This window comes from Rhinichthys klamathensis, unplaced genomic scaffold (genome assembly GCF_029890125.1).
Source record: "Rhinichthys klamathensis goyatoka isolate OS25496 unplaced genomic scaffold, OSU_Roscu_1.1 h1tg000040l_1, whole genome shotgun sequence".
NCBI classification, from domain to species: Eukaryota; Metazoa; Chordata; class Actinopteri; order Cypriniformes; family Leuciscidae; genus Rhinichthys; species Rhinichthys klamathensis.
The window spans coordinates 15,165,854-15,187,963 of NW_026606587.1; the positions used below are offsets into that span (position 1 = coordinate 15,165,854).

General features: G+C 37.2%; 2 protein-coding genes across 2 annotated transcripts in view; one reads left to right on the plus strand and one right to left on the minus strand.

Annotated features, from left to right (window-relative positions):
• Positions 1 to 13,221, minus strand: part of gabrd (gamma-aminobutyric acid type A receptor subunit delta) — a 32,776-nt gene extending 19,555 nt beyond the window's left edge. Inside the window, exons 1-2 of the mRNA XM_056246943.1 lie at positions 12,998 to 13,221; positions 8,991 to 9,106 (exon numbers count right to left, since the gene is read on the minus strand). Coding sequence (XP_056102918.1) covers positions 8,991 to 9,106; positions 12,998 to 13,065 — 184 coding nt within the window. The 5' untranslated portion in view covers positions 13,066 to 13,221. The remainder of the gene's footprint in view (positions 1 to 8,990; positions 9,107 to 12,997) is intronic.
• Positions 13,222 to 15,894: 2,673 nt separating this feature from the next.
• Positions 15,895 to 22,110, plus strand: part of cfap74 (cilia and flagella associated protein 74) — a 75,136-nt gene continuing 68,920 nt past the window's right edge. Inside the window, exons 1-5 of the mRNA XM_056246934.1 lie at positions 15,895 to 15,969; positions 16,364 to 16,442; positions 18,725 to 18,862; positions 20,814 to 20,912; positions 20,988 to 21,092. Of these exons, the coding sequence (XP_056102909.1) occupies positions 15,897 to 15,969; positions 16,364 to 16,442; positions 18,725 to 18,862; positions 20,814 to 20,912; positions 20,988 to 21,092 (494 nt within the window). The 5' untranslated portion in view covers positions 15,895 to 15,896. The remainder of the gene's footprint in view (positions 15,970 to 16,363; positions 16,443 to 18,724; positions 18,863 to 20,813; positions 20,913 to 20,987; positions 21,093 to 22,110) is intronic.

Here is a 22,110-nt window from a genome sequence, read left to right on the forward strand (position 1 = left end):
TCCATGCTGCTTCCAAAACGAAGCTAAGCTAAATGCTAGTATTGCCCATGCTACTTAAAAAACGAAGCTAATGCTAAATGCTAAAGCCATGCTGCCTCCAAAACGAGGCTAGGCTAAATGCTAGTATTGCCCATGCTACTTAAAAACTAAGCTAATGCTAAATGCTAAAGCCATGCTGCATTAAAAAAAAAAAAAAAAACGCTTAACTCTTTGTGTGACCAGCCCACCGCTGGGCACAAAAGCCACATTGAATAATATTCTAAACCTAAACAAATCTTGACAAACTCTATATTGCATTTGAAAGCTTCCACTTTAACACAGATGGGATTAAAAGGCAATAATGCAATAATTTGTATTTTCAAATTTGGAGTTGTGCTTTAAACATTGTAATGCACTCCTAGAACACACTTGATAGTTGTTTGTGCCACCATATGTGCACATAGGCTAATTGTAAGTTTATTCTTTAAACACAGGATTGCTTTACTGTTTGTGTATTTGGAACACTTAGGTAAAGGCTGTTGATGTTGTATTCTAGGCCGCGTATCCTGTGTGAACTGAATTAAACGCATGTGTCTCTATGCTGAATGTGGTTATAATGTGATGCACAATGAATTTGAGAGTCAGAAACCACAAACGCGCGTCTCATTAATCCTGAAACAAAAAACCTTTTCATATTCAAAGCTTCAGGGAACGAAATTTCCCCAAATATAAATTGGAACATGTATAATGATCCTGCCCTGTTTACATTGTGGGCCGAAAAGGTCGAGCCTACACTGTACAAACTCAGTAAAAAAGGTCTTAACGTGGACGCTATTGACAATGAAATTGTCACTTGGTGGAAAACCGTGGGTAGTAAACAGAAGAAATCAAAACATGGTGAAATAATTGAGGCTTTAAACTTCATAAGTTATAAACGGCTAGATAAGTCAACAACATTTCTATCTTCGCTTATGGATGTTAAATGTGAAGAAGTGCATTCTAAAAATGCAGAGGCAAAAATGTCTGAGGCAAAGATTCAAGATCTTCAAACACAGCTAGATAAATTACTAGCTGAGCAGTTAGCCCTGACTGAAAAGTGTAAAAATCACAAATACACCATCGCAGATCTTAAGACTAAACTAAATGCTAAAAAGTCCATGTCTCCCAAAAACCTCAACAGTGATGGGACTAAAAATGTGCACTTCTTAAATGAGCCCGCCTGCCCTAACAATCCTGTATCTTTTCAGACAGGTGAAGCATGTGATAGAGTTTTGAACAGAGTGCCTGTTTCAGCCTTTAAGGTGATACGGCACCCAAATGGCACAGAGTCAACCATTCGGCGTCCTCTAACGGTAACTGAATGTAGCTTGTTTAAAGCAGAGATCGGACCATTGCCCTTGAAAGAGCCATTCGAACCATGGTGGAGACGCATTGTTAGTCTAAAACATGCATTTCAGCTTGAACCAAAAGATATTTGGCAAATTGTTATCAGCTCAATTCCAGAGGTTCTGAACTATAAGATACCACAGGCTTTGATGACAGGCAACATTGTGCAGTCAGTGTATCAAGATGAGCCTGAGGGTGAAATCTTTAATAGACTAAAACGATGTCTTCGCGATCTGCGCGGTTGTAGTCCTGTTGGATGGGAATTGATTTTCAATCGGAAACAGAGTACTGAAGAATCGTTCGAGACATATGCAGAAAAAATGTTTGAACTGTTTGAGGAGTATTCTGGAATTGAAGGTGTTAACCACAACAATGTAACTCTCCTTGACTTACTACTTACAAATGCAGGACCGCGTGTACAACAATCGCTCATGTATGGTGCTTCTCCAGCAAAAAATACATTCGAAGGTATTGTTAGCTGGGCAACAAGACTTGAGTCACGCAAACAGATGCATGGTGAGGTAGCTGTGTTAGAATGTCATGAAAATCCTCCATTTGCAGGAGAATTCAGAAAGCCGCACGGTGAAAAACTGAGCAGACTCTGTAATTCCTGTCACAAAACAGGCCATACAGAGGAGAAGTGCTGGTCATTGGGCAGAGGCAGACCTCCACCCTATTTCAAAAAACGCAGACAGCCACACTCTGATGACACAAACCAGCGCTCTGCAAGTGACCAAAACTCAAATGCACCTAAAACCCTCACTGAGCTAACAACTTTGGTCACTCAAGGCCTTCAGCTATTAGCGTCATTTGCTAGTCGGGTAGCAGCCCAATAGCAAATGGCTCAATAGTTTAACATCAAAATTCATTGAATCTGTCACATTTTTCCCTCAAAGGTATTGAGACGAGAACAAACAGAGACTCGTCAGAGACCAGAAAATATTGTAATCGCCAAGCAGGCATTAATTGGAGAAGTGTGACATTAATCCGTACAGTTCGATTTCGTTGACCTGCTATCCAGTGCCAAAAGGGCGGAGGTGTGTTTTAATTTTTGCCTTTAAAAAACACTCCCAGAAGTGTGGCACAGGTAATAGCCAACTGATCAAGGAAGCAAATTTAGAAGGAGGGTGTGAACTAAACATCAGACAGACCACAGCCTTGCAGCTTTAAGGTGTCGCACACTGCACTGAAACAACAGCAATAATTCAGACCTGGTCAATGAAACTCGGTTTCATGTGACAGCTGGAATTAAAATTGCAATGGACATGATAATTGGAGCAAGCAAAAGAATCCCACATGTCTGAATTTGAAACTGTTGAAAACATCAGAATTAACTGTGGTTCTCTCTGCACTTGTTTCTGTCAGGTTACTTCTGCAATTCCTCAGGGGACGGATGCCAGGACGGCCGGACCTCACGATTGTTAGAACATAACCTGAGATTCGGGAGATGGGTGAAAAGACACTTCAAAGGCCATTTACATCTCACAATAGCACATCACTACATTAGCATGGCCTCCCAGTTTAGAACTGGAACTAAAATTTGCAACACAATTGCTATCCAGTCGATTCCACCCATCTCCTAGACATGAACACTGAACACACTCCTCCATCACTACACCCTCACAGCATCATGACCTGGAATAGATCCAAGTCTATTCAGACTGAACACTACACATCATGAGAAGATAAAGATGACAGAGTCCAAAAGTGTAACCTCACTAAAGATCTATTGTCCATCTTCACACTAACAGATCCAGATAGCTTCACACACATAGGATGGGAAAGACATATGAATGGCTGCAGTCACAAATCAATGATGCAAAAACAAAATTAAAGCAGAGGCAGACCTGCTATTAAATTTAAGAATGTTTAAACTTTCTGATTGTTATTAGGGTGGTTGGAAGGTCAGAGGGCCCCTGATTTCTCAACAACCACTAATAACAGAAACATCATAACTAAATAGATCTGAAGTGTGAGCACTTCAAACAATTACAGAATTTACAATTCAACCCTGTCATTGACTGTGACTTAGCCAACAACACACACACACACACACACACACACACACACACACACACACACACACACACACACACACACACACACACACACACACACACACACACACACACACACACACACACACACACACACACACACACACACTCTCTCTCTCTCTCTTTCTCTCACACAAACTATCACACTCACACACAGATGCACACACACACACACACACACCCTCACACAAACACACAATCTCACACCTGTTACAAGGGATGAACAATCTCCATTCATGTTCCAAGTCACTTCTTAGATTTGCATAAGTGGCTTGCATTGGAAGATTCCTGAACAAACACTGATTCTTCATATTTTTTTTCAATTTTGAATATTATTATTGTGATTACATGACTTCTTGATGCAAAGAATTTATTTGATTGTTTTGATTACACTGACCTCTTGCTGCATTTCCTTTGTATAATTCAGACCAAAAATATATATATATTTAAGAATTGGATATTTAATATGAGACAAATGTACCATTCACACCTGCTGACAAGAACATGGTATTTGACATTGAACATGACATGATTTTGTTTTGTTGCATTATGCGTTTCTAAGGATTTCTTCGCGAGTTCAGGTTCATATGTGTTCAATCGTGAAGCGGACATTTAAGATGCTTTTCAGGTGTCTCACACAAGGCAGTGTGAAGCCAAGGAGAACACCTTCATCCACTGAGGTCTGTCCAGACAACCGCACCGTTGGGAGGTGACAGGATTGGTCAAGAAGGGACAGATTATCGTTATGGGGAAGGTGCCAGGGAAGCGGAAGTTTCTCCATGAAGGAATGACACATCAACTGAACAAGTCAAAAGGTCCAGATTGACTCTATGAACTTTGCTCACATCACAGGATCACTGGCAGAAAGCCTGAACGCCTCATCCACCTGCTGGACTCATGCTACATACACCTGGTGAGAACAGGTGTTCTGCAGGGGAACACAGCCCTCTGAGCTTCTACAGATGCTGACATTGCAAAGACAATTTTGAGTTACATCTCAAGGATTACAACAAACGTCTTACCGCGTGACCCCGTAAGTTTTCATTCGAATTTGACCCACGGGGTCAAGGAGGGAACTGTAAGACTGGGAAACTGGTTGAAGCTGGAAATGAACATTTGGCCTTGTAAGAACTGGTTGGAGACACTGTCTTGACCACATGGTCTATTGAAACAAAGGAACTTGCTGAAATAGCATTCGACCTCCCCCTCACGCAGTCTCACCTGATTTACATTTCACCCAGTAACAGCTGAAACTCACATGAGAATATATATATGGTTTGATGTGAATGATTATCATTGAGCATTATGTTTGGTATCATTTGAAATGTCTCAGGAATGAGTGGTACAAATGTCTCATTCCCAAAGTATAAAACAAAAGGTAATAAGGTTTTTTAAGAGTTTAGGGATATCCGGCACACAAATGAATGTGGTCTCCTACTCCCAAGGTGTGAACTCAATGCTAATTTCCACTGTTAGCAAATGTTACCATGTAAATTTACTTCTGCCCCCAGTAAGTCTGGGGGGATGAACACAGTACATTTCCACTGTGAATACAGGTTTACATATGAAATGAGGTCTGGCTATTTAATGGAAGGCAGCAAGGGATCGTGGCTTTTTCTGTATTTCAGATCAGCCCGTGAGGTTTAGCTCATGTAGTTCATGTTGGGTTCGCATCTATTTCTCTAATCCTAAAACATTTGATGATTTGCATTGATTATCTTTCAATTGATTATGGAATTGTTAAAATACATTTACCTGACATAATAAATTGTTATATTTGATTATTCTAACAGACTTTGACTTTATTTTCATTGGAGTTAAAACGAATAGTCAAACATTAACGTATACTTAATGATGCAGGGGAACACAGCCCTCTGAGCTTCTACAGATGCTGACATTGCAAAGACAATTTTGAGTTACATCTCAAGGATTACAACAAACGTCTTACCGCGTGACCCCGTAAGTTTTCATTTGAATTTGACCCACGGGGTCAAGGAGGGAAATCTGTAAGACCGTAAAACTTGTTGAAGAGAAAATATCTGACCACAAAACTTGTTGAAGAGACAATATCTGACCACATGGTCTATTGAGACAAAGGACCTTGGCAAATGAACATTTGGCCTTGTAAGAACTGGTTGGAGACACTGTCTTGACCACATGGTCTATTGAAACAAAGGAACTTGCTGAAATAGCATTCGACCTCCCCTCACGCAGTCTCACCTGATTTACATTTCACCCAGTAACAGCTGAAACTCACATAAGAATATATGTATGGTTTGATGTGAATGATTATCATTGAGTATTATGTTTGGTATCATTTGAAATGTCTCAGGAATGAGTGGTACAAATGTCTCATTCCAAATAAAATACATTATATATAGGCTACATTCAGTCTATATACAGTATATGCATGCAAATATTTCTTAAATACACATGCATGTGTGGGTATTTATGTATTAAAAATAATTATACACAGTACACACACATATGTAAACACAAACTTTTATTTTGGATGCGATTAATCGCGATTAATCGTTTGACAGCCCTAGTTTAAATATGTCATTTTGGTGATCAAAGATGAGTTTTAAGCGATATAATTACTGACTACAGGGGGACTTTAAGCCTTTTTTCTCTCTGCAGAACAAAACCTCACGCTAAAGTGTTCCTGCCAAAACAGCGCCCTACTTCCTACAGTCTATTTTTAGTGAAAAGGCATACTGGTGTTATTAAATAGATCAGTGGTTCTCAGCCGCGGTCCTGCTCTTCACACACCTGATCCAGGTCTTTGAGAGAGACTGTAGTCGAGAACCGGTGCAGTATCACAGATGGCAGAGCTCATCTGAGGCCGTCTGCAGAAACCGCTTACACTAGTCTTAAAAGTTAGTCTTTAGTCTTCAAGAAGACTGGTCATTAAAGTCAGTTATGTAAACTCGAAAAATTAGAATATCGGCCAAAAGTTCATTTGTTTCAGTAATTCAACTTAAAAGGTAAAACTAATATATTATATAGACTCATTACATGCAAAGTGAGATATTTTAAGCCTTTATTTGTGATAATTGTGATGATTATGGCTTACAAACCTTTTCACAATATTCTAATTTTGAATGTGGGGTTTTCATAAGCTGTAAGCCATAATCATCACAATTATAACAAATAAAGGCTTGAAATATCTCACTTTGCATGTAATGAGTCTATATAATACAGGGGCGTAGGAGCATTTTTGAACCTGGGGGGGACAGTAAATGCTGGGGGGGGGGGATGGGATGTCCCGATTTTTTTTTTTTTTTTTTTTTTTTTTTTTTTTTTATATATAAGGCACTTAAATGCTAATTTCTAAAGACTTATGGGAACAGACTGTATTACTTAGTTTGTTTCTAAGCAGTGATTAAATTGTGATTTATTATGTGGGCTCTCCCTGGGGGGGTCCGGGGGTATGCTCCCCCGGGAATTTTTTTTGAAAAATAAACCGTTAAATGGCACTTTCTGGAGAGTTTTGTGCAAAGAAATTGAGAAAATGAGTCTTACATGATATGTGAAAAACTGCAAGGTTAAGAGCATATACTTTGCATTGTTGAAGTATCAACAGGTATTAGGACATTTAGCATTTACATTACTGTTAATCAGTCATGTAATAAAAATTAAAAACTCAAATAAATGGTTGATTTAATTTCCATTAATCTATCCTTGTGGAAAGGTTCCTTGGTAGCTAAAAGTAGGTCTAGCAAGTCTTATATTTCTGTAATTCACACAGATCAAACACAAATATGCTGCCTGAATAGATTGCTAGTTTATTTTGAGTAGCCAGCTAGCAGTTCTCTTGGAAGTTTGCTGATAATCCGGTGTCTGAAGTAAAATGCTCGAAACATCTCCTGAGAAAAATCACATGGCCAACCTAGTCTTGGTTATTTAATTTAGATTTAGTCTTATTTTCCTTACCTTGTCATTCAAGGCCAGGGCACTTTATGTACATTTCTGGAACTTTTGCACGCTTCCACATCCCGCGCAACTAGGATCTCCCATTATATAACACTCATTATATATCGCTGAGTACATTTATCCGTGTCACCTAGATGCGCATGCGCGAGCGGTGCGCGATCATGGTCGACTGACAACGAGATTAGCAGCTGAAGAATTCGGCCGTTTTTTAAAATTGAATTATGTATTTAAAAGTTGCCGAATGGATTCATTTGGAGACTCCGAAATCGGCAGAGATAGGCAGGCAATGCAAAACAAAATCTTACATTGGGAAATAGTGGGGGGGACAAAACTTCGATTTTGAAATGTGGGGGGGACATGTCCCCGTATAATATGGCTCCTACGCCACCTGATATAATATATTAGTTTCACCTTTTAAGTTGAATTAGGCCTACTGAAATAAATGAACTTTTGCACCATATTCTAATTTTTCGAGTTTCACCTGTAAAAAGGTAGATTGGTCTAATTTGAAGCCAAAAAGTGTAAAAATATGGGTTCTTTATTGGCATCATCCATGAAGAACCTTTAACATCCATGAAAAAGGTTCTTTATAGTGAAAAAAGTTCTTTAGATTATGAAAATGTTCTTCGCATGAAGATAAATGTGTGCTCTGAAAGATGCTGGGGAACTAAAAATGATTGTATTGCATTGCTGTGAAAACGCACTTTTGTAACCGTTATTTTTTGAAAGTGTATACAGCAATTGTGTAATTTTATTGAAGGGGAATGGTTAGGATTAGGGTTACGAACATTCGCAAACAGCGTCGCAGAGTTGTGTGTGAGCGCCAGATCTCGAGCTGCGGTTAGAAGCAGTTTCTAGTTTTCATGACATGTGGACTCAATAAATCCTTATCTTGAGCAAAATAAGCAAGCTGACATTCAGTGCAACCTGTGTCTTTTATTTAGAATACATACAAATGCAATTTGAGTTTTTTAGTTTGTCAAGAGTTTAAAGCGTATCGTTTTTTAAGAGTGCACGTGTGAACGTAAGAACGAGCCAATGATTAAATCTGGAGATAATTCAAAATAACTGAGAAAAATGAGAATTGTCTGTAATGTGTGAGATGTCTGAAACAACGTCTGTAATTTACAGCAAAACATCTAGCATTAATTCGATCTCAAAGAGTTTCATTAAAAGTAGTTATTACTCCGTCTCCTGCGTGACATCATTACTAACGCGGTTGAATGACCACTTTGCGACAATACGGTTTCGGGAAACAGTCGTGACTAGCTAGTTGATTTCTTCAACGATGCATCGTACTGTGATAGTGAAGCAGCGAGTTACGGCGTTGTACGGGAAACACACTCCTGATTGGTTACAAGGTCGTTTGTAATGTCAGAAACACCAGCGATTTCAAACCGTGTTTTTGAGACTGTCTTTGGTTCACTGCAGTTTTAAGCAGGAAATACTCAGCAATGCTGTCTACTTATGAACTTACACATGGTGTGTCTTAAAGCATATTAAAAACACCACATAGACACATAAACAACATTAAAAGCTGGATTTTCACCACAGGGGACTTTAATATTGATGCTAAGAATGGGTTGAGCTATAGTGCAATCCAACATGATGATCTGTAGACGGCAAACTCACCTCCGATCCCTGGGCGAAAGTTGCGAGCGTAACCTTTCATTAAATCATCCAGATTAGGCAACCAGGATATTTCAATGTCTGAGCCGACATATTCACCGATATCACTCAGCATGGCCCTACAGGGACCAAACAAACAAATGTTCCTCACTTTCCCTTGAACACAGTCGTGTACATTTTTAATTATTTCAGGATTCTTTGATGAACAGAAAGTTCAAAAGAACAGCATTTATCTGAAACAGAAAGCTCTTGCAACATTACAAATGTCTTTACTGTCACTTTTGACCAATTTAATGCATGCTTGCTGAATAAAAGTATTCATTTCTTTCATTTCTATACTTCTCAATGAAAAAAAGATATATAAGTAAACAAAGAACATAATATGCTTGCCCAACACTAAAATATAGATAGATAAGCTACAAAAGTACTCAATATTGAAGATTTAATACCAGTCAAAAGTTTGGAAACATTACTATTTTTAATTATTTGATCAAAAAACGGGGGGAAAAACAGTAATATTGTGAAATGTTATTACATTTTGGGGAGAGCGGGGCTGGTTGGGTCAAGGGTTGGTTGGCACACAGTTCAATTCCAGTACACCAGAGGGCGCTGCCACAAAAATCTGACATTAAAATGACTGCCCTCTTGACCTGAACACACCTATTTACTAAAATTAAACTTTCACCAACTGTTGAGGTGAGGATAACTTTTCTATTTTACTGTGTTAAAACAAAAAAAAACCTTCTCCCCACTAAATACATTTTAGAACTATGATAGATAGATAATATAAAATGAAAGGATTTCAGTTGATATAGATAGGATCAGCTATATTTTGATATGAAATTTAAAAGTCTCTGATGAGTGATGCTATGTGGCTAACATAATTTCAGTAAAGAGGTGTGTCCTAATGTGGGTGGGGTTGGTTGACACACTGATTTGGGGGTTGGTTGGCACATGTGTCATTATAGCCAATTGGTTATAAATGTATTAATTTATGCATTTTACATATGTTAAAACATTATATATATATATATATATATATATATATATATATATATATATATATATATATATATATATATATATATAAAGACTTTATATAATAATAATACTATTATATGTTGTATATTTATAAATACAGGTGCTGGTCATATAATTAGAATATCATCAAAAAGTTGATTTATTTCAGTAATTCCATTCAAAAAGTGAAACTTGGATATTATATTCATTCATTACACACAGACTGATATATTTCAAATGTTTATTTCATTTAATTGTGATGATTAAAACTGACAACTAATGAAAATCCCAAATTCAGTATCTCAGAAAATTAGAATATTATTTGAGACCAATACAAAAAAAAAGATTTTTAGAGATGTTGGCCAACTGAAAAGCATGAACATGAAAAGTATGAGCATGTACAGCACTCAATACTTAGTTGGGGCTCCTTTTGCCTGAATTACTGCATCAATATGGCGTGGCATAGAGTCGATCAGTCTGTGGCTCTGCTCAGGTGTTATGAGAGCCCAGGTTGCTCTGATAGTGGCCTTCAGCTCTTCTGCATTGTTGGGTCTGGTGTAGCCTACAGAACTAGACTGAGAGACCATTTAAAGGCCCTTTCAGGTGTTTTGAGTTAATTAGCTGATTAGAGTGTGGCTCCAGGTGTCTTCAATATTGAACCTTTTCACAATATTCTAATTTTCTGAGATACAGATTTTGGGGTTTTCATTAGTTGTCAGTTATAATCATCAAAATGAAAAGGAATGTACACTTGAAATATATCAGTCTGTGTGTAATGAATGAATATAATATCCAAATTTCACTTTTTGAATGGAATTACTGAAATAAATCAACTTTTTGATGATATTCTAATTATATGACTAGCACCTGTATACTATACAAACTGTATTTGTTTTTGGTTTGGTTAAAAATGGGCAGAAATTCTTTTGAATGTTATTCTGCATCTGGTTTGAATTAAAAGGTCAAGTTCTTTTTATATTTGTCACCTCATTCTTTGTAACTATAGCATCTGTGCCAACCAACCCCATTGCATGTGCCAACTAACCCCCATACTGGGGCTGGTTGGCACAAGTGCACAACATCACTTTAATGATGAATAATTTTTTTTTAGGAATAATTTGTGAACATTAAATGTACCTGTTGAGTAGCTGAGATCTTAACCTTTCAGTTGTTACTGGTTAGACTATTTTAACATATAGCATGACTGAGAAATATGACAGAGAGTGAAAAGTGTGTCAACCAACCCCGCTCTCCCCCTAAAGTGTAATTTATTCCTGTGATCAAAGCTGAATTTTCAGCATCATTACTCCAGTCTTCAGTGTCACATGATCCTTCAGAAATCACTCTAATATGATGATCTGATGCTCAAGAAACATTTATGATTATTATTAATGTTGAAATCAGTTGTGCTGCTTCATATTTTTTTATAACCTGTGATACTTTTTCAGGATTCTGTGATGGATAAAAAGAAACATAAAATTTTGTAACAATATACACTACCGGTCAGTCTTTTTTTCTTTTCTATTCATAATACTTTTATTCAGCAAGGATGTGTTAAATTGATCAAAATAGGAAAGATTTATATTGTCAGAAAAAGTAGCAAAAAAGATAAAGAAGCATGTTATACTACAAGCTGTAAAAAGGTATTTATATTTTTATTGTGCAAAACATGAAAAATATGCTGTAATTTGATCAAATATCCTAAAAATAGCTACAAATTCAATTCTATTATTATTATTGTGTAAGTCTTATTGTGTGCTTTTATTATTATTTCTTGGATGAGAAACAGCAATGTATATGGAGATAATAATAATTACCAGCACTGACAACATAAAGCTGTCATTGCAGCGCAATATTTGCACTTATTAGCAGCATATTCACCGTTAACTTATGTATAAAAATATATGTGAAACCCTGTGAAGTGAAACAAAAGGGCTCTCTAAGCCTTTAGTTATTCATAGAAAAGCATTATCCCCATTATTTGTAATGAACATTTTATATTACATTTTTGGTGTATTGTATGTTTTTTTTTTTTTTTGAGTCGCAGCATATTGATAAAATGTATAATGATACAAATATATAGGCTAACGTGAAAAAACAAAAACAATCTGCCTTACTGCTTATTAAAAACTTAAACATAATCTTAAAAAATAGCAACATGTTTGTTGGGAATGGGATAGTCCTATAATAACATTATGTCAGTGTATTATTTTTGATTTTAAGATGTGAACTAGTCATGATCCCCCCCTCATAAGTAATAAGTGAACTGTACACAAGGGGGCAAAAGACCCTGTAATGTGTTGACATGATGTTTCCACGTGAACTACACAACAACCAAAAGCAGAGACTTTGTGTGTGTGTGCATATACAAATAAACGCATGCACATTTTAATCTGTGAGAAAAAGAGCAATGTTTATGATAGCATATTATTTATATATAACTACATAGCTACCATACATAACCACCACGACGATCTATTAGGCTATACCGTAATTAATATATCGATTGTATAAAGCAAAATACGCGCACGTGAAAAAATGCCCCATTTCCAAGCAACAACGAGAATATTGAGGTATAATATTTAAGTAGGCTGTATTGTGAATATGATAAGCACGCGTTCTACAGATACAATACCTATCCTATTACTCAATATGATATCCACGAGAATGATGACTTGATCAGCTTACATTTGTTTTACATGTTTAACATTAAGCTTGTCATTTAACAATATTTATTCATTTCTGTTTCATGTTGGAGGCGTAGGCTATAAGATGCAACTGGAAATATCAACTTAATCCATGTCTGAAAACATGGATGTTCACAGATCATGCGTTTATTCACTGCGTAAAGCCATTTGATAAAGATGAGCAATATTTTGAGAATCAATCAAACTGCGCTCTGTACTCAGATATGTATATGTATGAATATGTGTGCATCCTCATCATCCTCATCTTCATCCTGAGGTGAATGACACGCGTATTCTTCTCACCTGCTCATTCTGTTCTCACCGATGAGCACAAACCAGAAGATCGTCACGGAGAAACTCAGCGCATCCATTCTGCGCAAACACGGTTCGGACTGATTCAAATATCCCGGTTTTCACAGCCTCTGTGAGGAATCGCAGGAAAATTGCTAAAATGATCCATATTTTAGCCTGTGCCTTATCCCGACTGCGGAGAAAACATCGCGAGGACCGTTAAACCGTTTCTCGAACGAATCGTTCTTATGAGTCGGTTCGTTCGAATGATTCTGTCAAATTCCCCAACCGATTCGGCAAGCGTTCGTGAATTCCTCGACTTTCCAATAACAAAGTTTTTATTGAACAAATCTCATAGTCTTTAATCAAAATAACTTCCCTTACACTTTATATTGACATCTCATCTCTTATCTTATTACAATTATGGCAAGCCGTTTTAACTTTTTTTCATTTTCAGGATGTGAATTCTTGATATCAACAATTCAATTTTCACTAGTTAAAATTATATTTATTGATATCAGGAATTAGATTTCTACTAGTAACAATGGCAATTTTTGATATCAGGAATTAGCCTACATTTCCACTAGTAGGCTAACAATTCTTGATAGCCCATCAACAATTAGCCTACATTTTCACTAGTTAAAATGCTCCTGTTATCAAAAATTGCCATTGTTACTATAGTAATTTAATTGTTGATATCAAGAATTCAAATCCTGGAAATTAATAAAAGTCAAAACGGCTTGCCATATGACAATAACCTCTCCATTCAAGCAACCTGTCACACGAGATCGAAGCAATAGCAAACCCCATATGTAATCAAACTGTGTTTGTTTATTTCAAATACAATCATAGAATAGTTAGGCTAGGCCTATATAAAACATATTGGACATAAAATACACGACAAAGGCAAATGTCAGTGTACCACTACCAGCAAAAGATTGGACATAAAATACAAAGAGAGAACCGTTTTGATCGTTGACTTGAAAGAATCGGTTCAGCAAAACTAACTGTTCGAACGAACCGATTCGTTTGAATGAACGGATCCCTCCTCTTCTTTCACATCAGATTAAAATCCTCCGCTCGTGGAGGATACAAGCACTCGCACGATAAAACAATGTTCTTATGTTACATCAACCCTGCTTTACTGTCATCTCTATCACCCTGTGAATGCTTCTTATGAGGAGGTTTATAAGGCATCAACACATCCAAGTTCTTTGTTCAATCATTTGCACTATTCTTGGTGTCATAGTTTGCTTTGTTTGTATCCTGTCTGATGTTTTTTTGTGTTGTCTGACGTATATAAAGGCCATGAGCTTAAATGATGTAATAGTGCGTTCAGTGACATTGATTGCATAAGCTCTTGTTGACTTATATTGAACACTGAAAGGGTTTAAAGAAACCCTTCATGCGACACTGTTTATTTAGTAAGTGTTTAAGCTGTTGTTCCCGGAGTTTGTAGCTGCCGAGAGGAAATAAAGAGAGAAAGAGAAGACAATAGAATAGAGAGATGGAGATGTGTATGTGTAAGATAAGATTTTCACCTCTACAGAATACAGGACAGAAATGCTGTCTGTTATCATAACTCATAAAAAACAGCCCTGTGAAGGAACACAATGCAATCAAAAGGGAAACTTCTTATTTCTTATGGAATATTGCAGTCTTCATTATAAATGTAATATCAAATTGGTAAACACATCATCAGAGAAGAGAACATTTCTAACGTTAATTATGATTTTGAATAAGTACTGCAATATTGCATTAAAAAAACAACTGTCCAATGGAATTGTCCATTTTGATTTCGTAGTGACTTTGAGGAAACAGCTCTTTGACTCATTAAATGTATTTGATTTGTGAATCGGACAACACAACACAACACAACACAACACAACACACACACACACACACACACACACACACACACACACACAAACACACACACACACACACACACACACACACACACACACACACACACACACACACACACACACACACACACACACACACACACACACACACACACACACACACACAACACAACACATTGCAGACACTACATTTCCCAAGGAACTGCGCGAATCCGTTGCCATGGAAACACAAACAACGGAAGCTGCTGCGACTCCAGAAGTTGACAGGAAAAAGTAGGTAATATTATATGCAAATTCTGTCATACAAATATCTTTTTAGCCAGTGCATATACGTTCCCTTTTGAGCGAATACTTTATTATAAGACAGCGACTATTGCCAGACAAACAATCGAGATCGTTAGGCTGCTTTTAAACAATACGTATACAGCCAGTTTTGATATTTCTGATCTGCATATGGCGACATTTTTTAATATTAGTAGCCTATATTCCCGGTTAACAGAGAACATTCTGGCAAGGGTCTCTCAAAGTTATGAACAGTTTTTTTCAGTAGGTAATGTTAATAGAACGTTATTTTGGACGTTATCGGGTCTTTAATAATGTCTTTAATATATACGTTTTTCCTAAAATGTTTTAGTTGGACGGTCATCTAAGTTATGTTTTTTTTATTTATTTTTATTTTTTTTATGCTATATAGGCTACTTGATGCTTTTGAATGTTCTTTGAATGTTCTGAATTCTGAAACGTTACGTTAGTTAAACCAAAAATTCTTCCATAGTATTTTTATTTTCCTATTTTCAAATTTTTAGTTTTGGTTTCCAACATTCTTCAAAATATCTTCTTTTGTGTTCAGCACAAGAAATAAATTAATACAGGTTTGGGACAACATTACGAGTGACTCAATGATGACAGAATTTTCTTTTCTTTTTTTGGGTGAACTCGGGTGAACTATCCCTTCAATGGAAGGTTAGCAAAACATTCTTAGAACTCGTTATTGTTAGCAGGTTTACTCCTGCAGGTCACGTGGATACGTGGATCACGTGGATATGGCCAACAGTGCTGATCTCTCAACACCTGCAACTGAACATGAGCCTCATAGTATTGGCACACACACAGAAGGTAAAGACATGTAGACACACACACACACACACACACACACACACACACACACACACACACACACACACACACAAGTTATTATTAGCAGGGCCATAATTGGCAGGGATATTTGATATTCTTGATGCTGCTCTTCTCCACTCCTCTCTGTTTGATGTTAGGATGACAACAAGTTTTAAAAGTTGTATTCATATTCTCTGCCTCAGTGGTCTAACAGCACTCGTCAATGGCAAAATGATTGAGATAGCCAATCAAACCAAAGGAGGCGGAGCTTTTCTCTTTTAATTGTGAAAGAGTTGCTAAATGTATAATATTTGTTCACGGCCTTGATTATTACCAGTATTATCATAACTCAGGTGTTTAATGTGCTTGATGCCTCATGTTGTATTTCCTTTAGAAGAAGGCACTCTGGATGACATCTTCAGGTTTGAGGAGGACTTCCCTGATTGGTCCACAGGGTTTGACAGCTCTGAGTGGTAGGTGTTAAAATGCATGTTCATTATTTATTTGGACTCCTTTTTCATCATGGAAGCTACAGCTGAGACTGTTGTTTTTCAGACGTGGAGACATACATGAATGGTTAAAAGAATAAATTGTAAAAAAAAAAACAGTTCCTTCCGTCTGCTTTTTGCCCTGTGACCCAGGGTGCTTCTCAATTCTTATTTGTGCATCCTCATTTCCTTTCCTCGCTTCCTCTCCTCGTGTCTCAGCTTCTCAGTTCTCAGGAAAGAAAAGGAGGACGGAGGAATCGAATGAAAGCTTTTTTATACAATATTTGATCACTCGAGCGACACTTCATAGCGTCATCAGCAGTGCTCAAAGGATCTGCCCTTATGTTGTAGAAGTTTGGTTATTTAAGAAATTCATAATAAATAATAATAAAGCAAGATACCCTGTTGAAATATGTGAGATGTGTGGTTTATATAAACTGCAACGGTAAAGTATCAATTAAAATGATTGTGACCGATGTGAAGGGTGAGGAGAATTTTATACGTCACGTTTATTCGATAAAACACTTCCGCAAAGGATACATCTGTTTATCCTCGCTTATAGCTCCTGTAGAAGCTCCTCACTCCTCGAACCTTGTCTCCTCGCGGTGCAAGTAGAGGATTGAGATGTCCTTCAAGATGGCTGAGCTCGATCGGTTTCCGGGTCACAGGATGGAGGAGAGGAGACGAGGAGGGATATTGAGAAAAGCACACTGTGCTCTGATTGGTCGGCTGGAGCAGTGTGTTGTGATTGGTCAAGCACTTCTGCTTCCTTGGCTAAAAAGTCTTTGATCGCTTGTTTGACATGTTCACCGACAGCAGATTAATGATCAGATTTGTATGGACGCTTGTTTCCGCCACTGAATAAAATAAATAAAATAAAATAAAAAAATAAAATAAATAATTGCGACTTTTTATCTCACAATTGCGAGATATGAAGTCAGAATTGTGAGAAATAAAGTCGCAATTGCGAGATATAAAGTCGCAATTCTGAGAAATAAAGTCGCAATTGCGAGATATAAAGTCGCAATTCTGAGAAATAAAGTCGCAATTGCGAGATATAAAGTCGCAATTCAGAGAAATAAAGTCGCAATTGCGAGATATAAAGTCGCAATTGTGAGAAATAAAGTCGCAATTGCAAGAAAAAAAGACAGAATTGCGACTTTATCTCACAATTCTGACTATTTTTCTCACAATTGCGAGTTTACATCTCGAAATTCTGACATCTTTTCTCAGAACTGTGAGATATAAACTCGCAATTGCGAGTTATCAGACCAATTCTATAAGGGGGAAAAAAGACTAACTTTTTTCCCCTCAGAATAGTTTATATCTTACAATTCTGACTTTACAACACGCAATTTCGACTATATCACGCAATTCTGACTTTATAACACGCAATTGCGACTTTATATCATTCAATTCTGACTTTATATCTCGCAATTCTGACTTTATAACACGCAATTGCGACTTAATTTCACGCAATTCTGACTTTACAACCTGCAATTGTGACTTTATATCAATAAATTCTGACTGTATATCTCGCAATTCTGACTTTATAACACGCAATTGCGATCTTATATCACGCAATTGTGAGATAAAAAAAGTCAGAATTGTGAGATAAAAAGTCGCAATTACCTTTTCTATTTTTCATTCTGTGGCGGAAACAAGCTTCCATAGATTTGACCTCTGACCTGTGTCAGAAGATTTGACTCTCAGTCCTGCTGTGATTCTCCTACGACCACCGTCAAATTGTCTTAGTTTTTCAAGACAAGCCATGACCAAAATTAACATTAGAGATTTCTTTGTACCATTTCAATCCCGCGTGTAATGAAGCTCGCATCACCGAACGTGTCATTGATTGATGATGTACATCTCCAGACGAGTTGTGTTGTGTTTGTTAGTTTTTAACACATCTTGACTGTCGTAGACATTAATGACAACTGAGATCTTACAGTGTGACAAGACTTACAGCGATGATCGTGTTCGTACAGTCTGACAAGAAGCAATCGTAAAGGACTGTGCCCCTTTATTTTGCGTATGCTTTGGGCGGGAAATATTTAAATGAGGAATATTGTGACTCAAACAGAAACATTACACACTAAAGAAAGATGAACATGGAAAAAAGCATAATAATAGGATTCCTTTAATGCTAATTCCAAGCTGAATGAAATAACTTCTTTTGTTCAGAAAAAAACTCACTTTTAATATAATATACACTACTGTTCAGATGTTTGTATATCTATCACTGGCTCTTGTCTACCTTGTCTAAGGGAAATGAGTGATGGTGAAGATGACACAGGCGGGGAGAAGCAATACACCGACAAGAAACGCATGTTCAAGCTTAAGAAGTTTCTGACCCAACTGGACAGCTTTTACCAGCAGAAGAAACTGAATTTGCTACAAGCCAGGTCTGTATCCTCTTTTACTGTGATAACGTGGCCCTTTCCATCCTCTCAGGGAAGGTTTTTAGACTCTGAATATCTGCCTCCCACTGTGTTTTCTAATGTACATCATGGTGTGAGCACATGCCAGAGCAAAGCTGTCAGGTACTGTAGGTGGACTGAGCAGAGCCGGCGAGCTGTAAACACAGGCCATACTGATTGGTTTATTTTTGTTTATTTCTGAGGTGGAGAAGGCTCCATTGCAAATAGTGCATTCACAGCTTTTAGTAAAATCTCAGAAATAAAGAAAAATAAACCAATCTTTAATTATATTTTGTATAAAGAATTGTTAATTACTGTAATGAAAAAAGATCTCATTCTCATTACCTTAAAAAACGATACAATTGTAAGCACGTCACGGTCGTGTTTGCTGTACTTTGGTTGCTGTTTTTAGTGATGTATTACAGTAATGAGAAGGAGATTTCTTTTCAAATTCAGGGATGCAAACAGCTCACAAATCAAAAATGCTGACTGCGTGTGATTGGTGCAGATCTGATATGGTGTTCAAACACACAACACATTAATTACGTCTAATCTCCACAGTTTGCCAGTCATGTGACTGACGACAGCAGCGCATGCACAGGGATTCGGCATCTATGCTGAAGTGCTGCAGGTTTTCATGGATATAAATACGTCGTACAACCGACAACAATTTTTTTTACTGATACTGGTACTCCTGATTCTCTGAGTAGTGCTATAAGGAAGGAAGCACAATGCAAATATGGACAGTATTCTGAAGTCAAGATCTATCTAAACATCTGATCCATTCACTATGTATAGCAACATTTTTAAGGTAAAGGTTTTTATTCTCCACCGGGAAATACTTTTTTGTTTATTTGTTTTAAGCACAGAATTCACTGAAAAGAAAAAAATATTCACAGATGGGGTGAGAAAATTCGATTGTTTTAAGGATGTTTAGATATTGTCCTTGAAAAACAAGACAATAAAAAAACAAGAAATGCTTATTATAATTTTTTTTTGCAAGTATGTGGATTTTTTCTACCCAATTTCATGATAAGTCTTAAGAATTCATATGAGACTTTGAAATCATAAGTTGGGCTGTGGAAAAATGTACAGGTGAAACTTGAAATTTGAATATGGTGCAAAAGTTCATTTATTTCAGTAATTCAACTTAAAAGGTGAAACTAATATATTATATAGACTCATTACATGCAAAGTGAGATATTTCAAGCCTTTATTTGTTATAATTTTGATGATTATGGCTTACAGATATGAAAACCTTTTCACAATATTCTAATTTTGAATTTGGGGTTTTCATAAGCTGTAAGCCATAATCATCACAATTATAACAAATAAAGGCTTGAAATATCTCACTTTGCATGTAATGAGTCTATATAATATATTAGTTTCACCTTTTAAGTTGAATTACTGAAATAAATGAACTTTTGCACGATATTCTAATTTTTCGAGTTTCACCTGTATGAGCCAAATATCAAATTAATCATAAAGTCGAACCCCTAATCTAATCTCAATTATAAAAGACTATAAGCGTGCATTTTCATTCAGTCAGGTATGATGCGACATGATTTTTCCCTCTTGTGAGTGTGTGAATGGTGACCTAAATTCAGTCCACACGACAGACGCAGACCGACTCCGACACTCAGACAATCTAATTCTGATTCAGCATGTTCAATCTGCGACAACAAGCTCCGACAGACTCCGACAGGAGACACACTGATCCGACAAAACCCGATGAAGTGTGTGTTGCCGTCTGTCGGCGCAGTGTGAACTGGCCTCTATAAGGGATCTTCACCGTTTTATCATTAATCTCACCATTCTCTATAATAAATGTATTCTTTCCTCGTTACCAACTACAACATGTTCAGATTTTTAGCTTCTTTATAACACACAAATGTATTTGTAAATCTGAGTTTGTACAAAATGTATTTTCTTCAAGGGAGGAACTAAAAGCATTTGACCTTCATGTGACTGAGCTGGAGGAAAACAGAGAGCAGATTGAGTCGGATATAGAGAGAGAGAAACGAGCTGAGAACAGGTAAAAAACAGTTTTTGCGAACGAAGTTCCCCGAAGAAGAGAAAGAAGTGTCTAGTTCTGCTTTGTTCTGCGCAGCGTGGCGGTGCTCCGGCTTGGAGCTCAACACAAGCGTGTGTGTGCCGAGCTGCAGGTGGAGGAGGATCTGGGGGATCATTTAGCCATGATCCTCAAAGAGCATGAGTGAGTTTCATATCTGCAATAATCTTACACTTAATACCTGTGGATTTTATTCTTGATACTGTAACTTGCATTCTTGTCTTGATATTTGTTTTTATTGTGATATTTAAACTTAAACGGCTTTAAACTTCTGGAAATATAGTGGTTGTTTTGCTCATCAATGAAAAAAGCAATGGAGGAAATTCACCTGTTTATTCTGTCATTTCTAAACTGTTTAAAAATGGTCTTAAAACGCCTTATTATGCTATTTTAAATGATCCTTGTTTTGTTTTGGAGGTCTACAATAGGTTTACATTAGCCTGGTTAAAACCAGAGCATTCTCATTTGTAACTGAGTTATGGTCTGGCAAAGCGTCATAGACAAATCATTTCCAGAAGGTCGCGGATAGACCTAAACCCAATCAGAGCGATGAAGGAGATGACGTATGCAGAGCGGTGGAGAAACATCTCCGAGTGTTGTTCTTTGCTCGGTTTTTAACAAAAAGGAAACGTTCAAATGGCTTAAAACAGACGCGATAGCTGATTCGAACGAGTGATGTTCGACGGCGGCATCCATCTTTGTAATGTAGGCTACAAAATCTGCTTCAAAATCCCAGCGCTGTCGTCATCGTGTAAAGCCGCCCCAACGCTTCTGATTGGTGCCGCGATTTCGGCGGATTGGAAATGGGCTTGAATGAGCTCTTTGCCAGACTAACTTTCAGAGCAAATCTAAATTTGCCGGAAGTTGTCTGGGTTTTCCCAGGCTAGGTTTACATGCATCCAAGGTCAAAAAACACTTCTATCTTCTCATAATATACAGTCTCTTTGTACGAAGATTCGGTTTATCTAAACCCCTACTTTCTGAGAGCTGCTCTGCTCTGATTGGTCAGATTGCCCAAAATCAGATTGTGATTGGTCGACCGTTTACAGCGTGTCGGAAATGAAACGGCCATTAGCATAACTGAATTCCAGCTCTGGATTTTCCTCAGCACTGGATGTATAGTGATACGAACAGTAACGATTTTTATCGTATCAATTCCAGC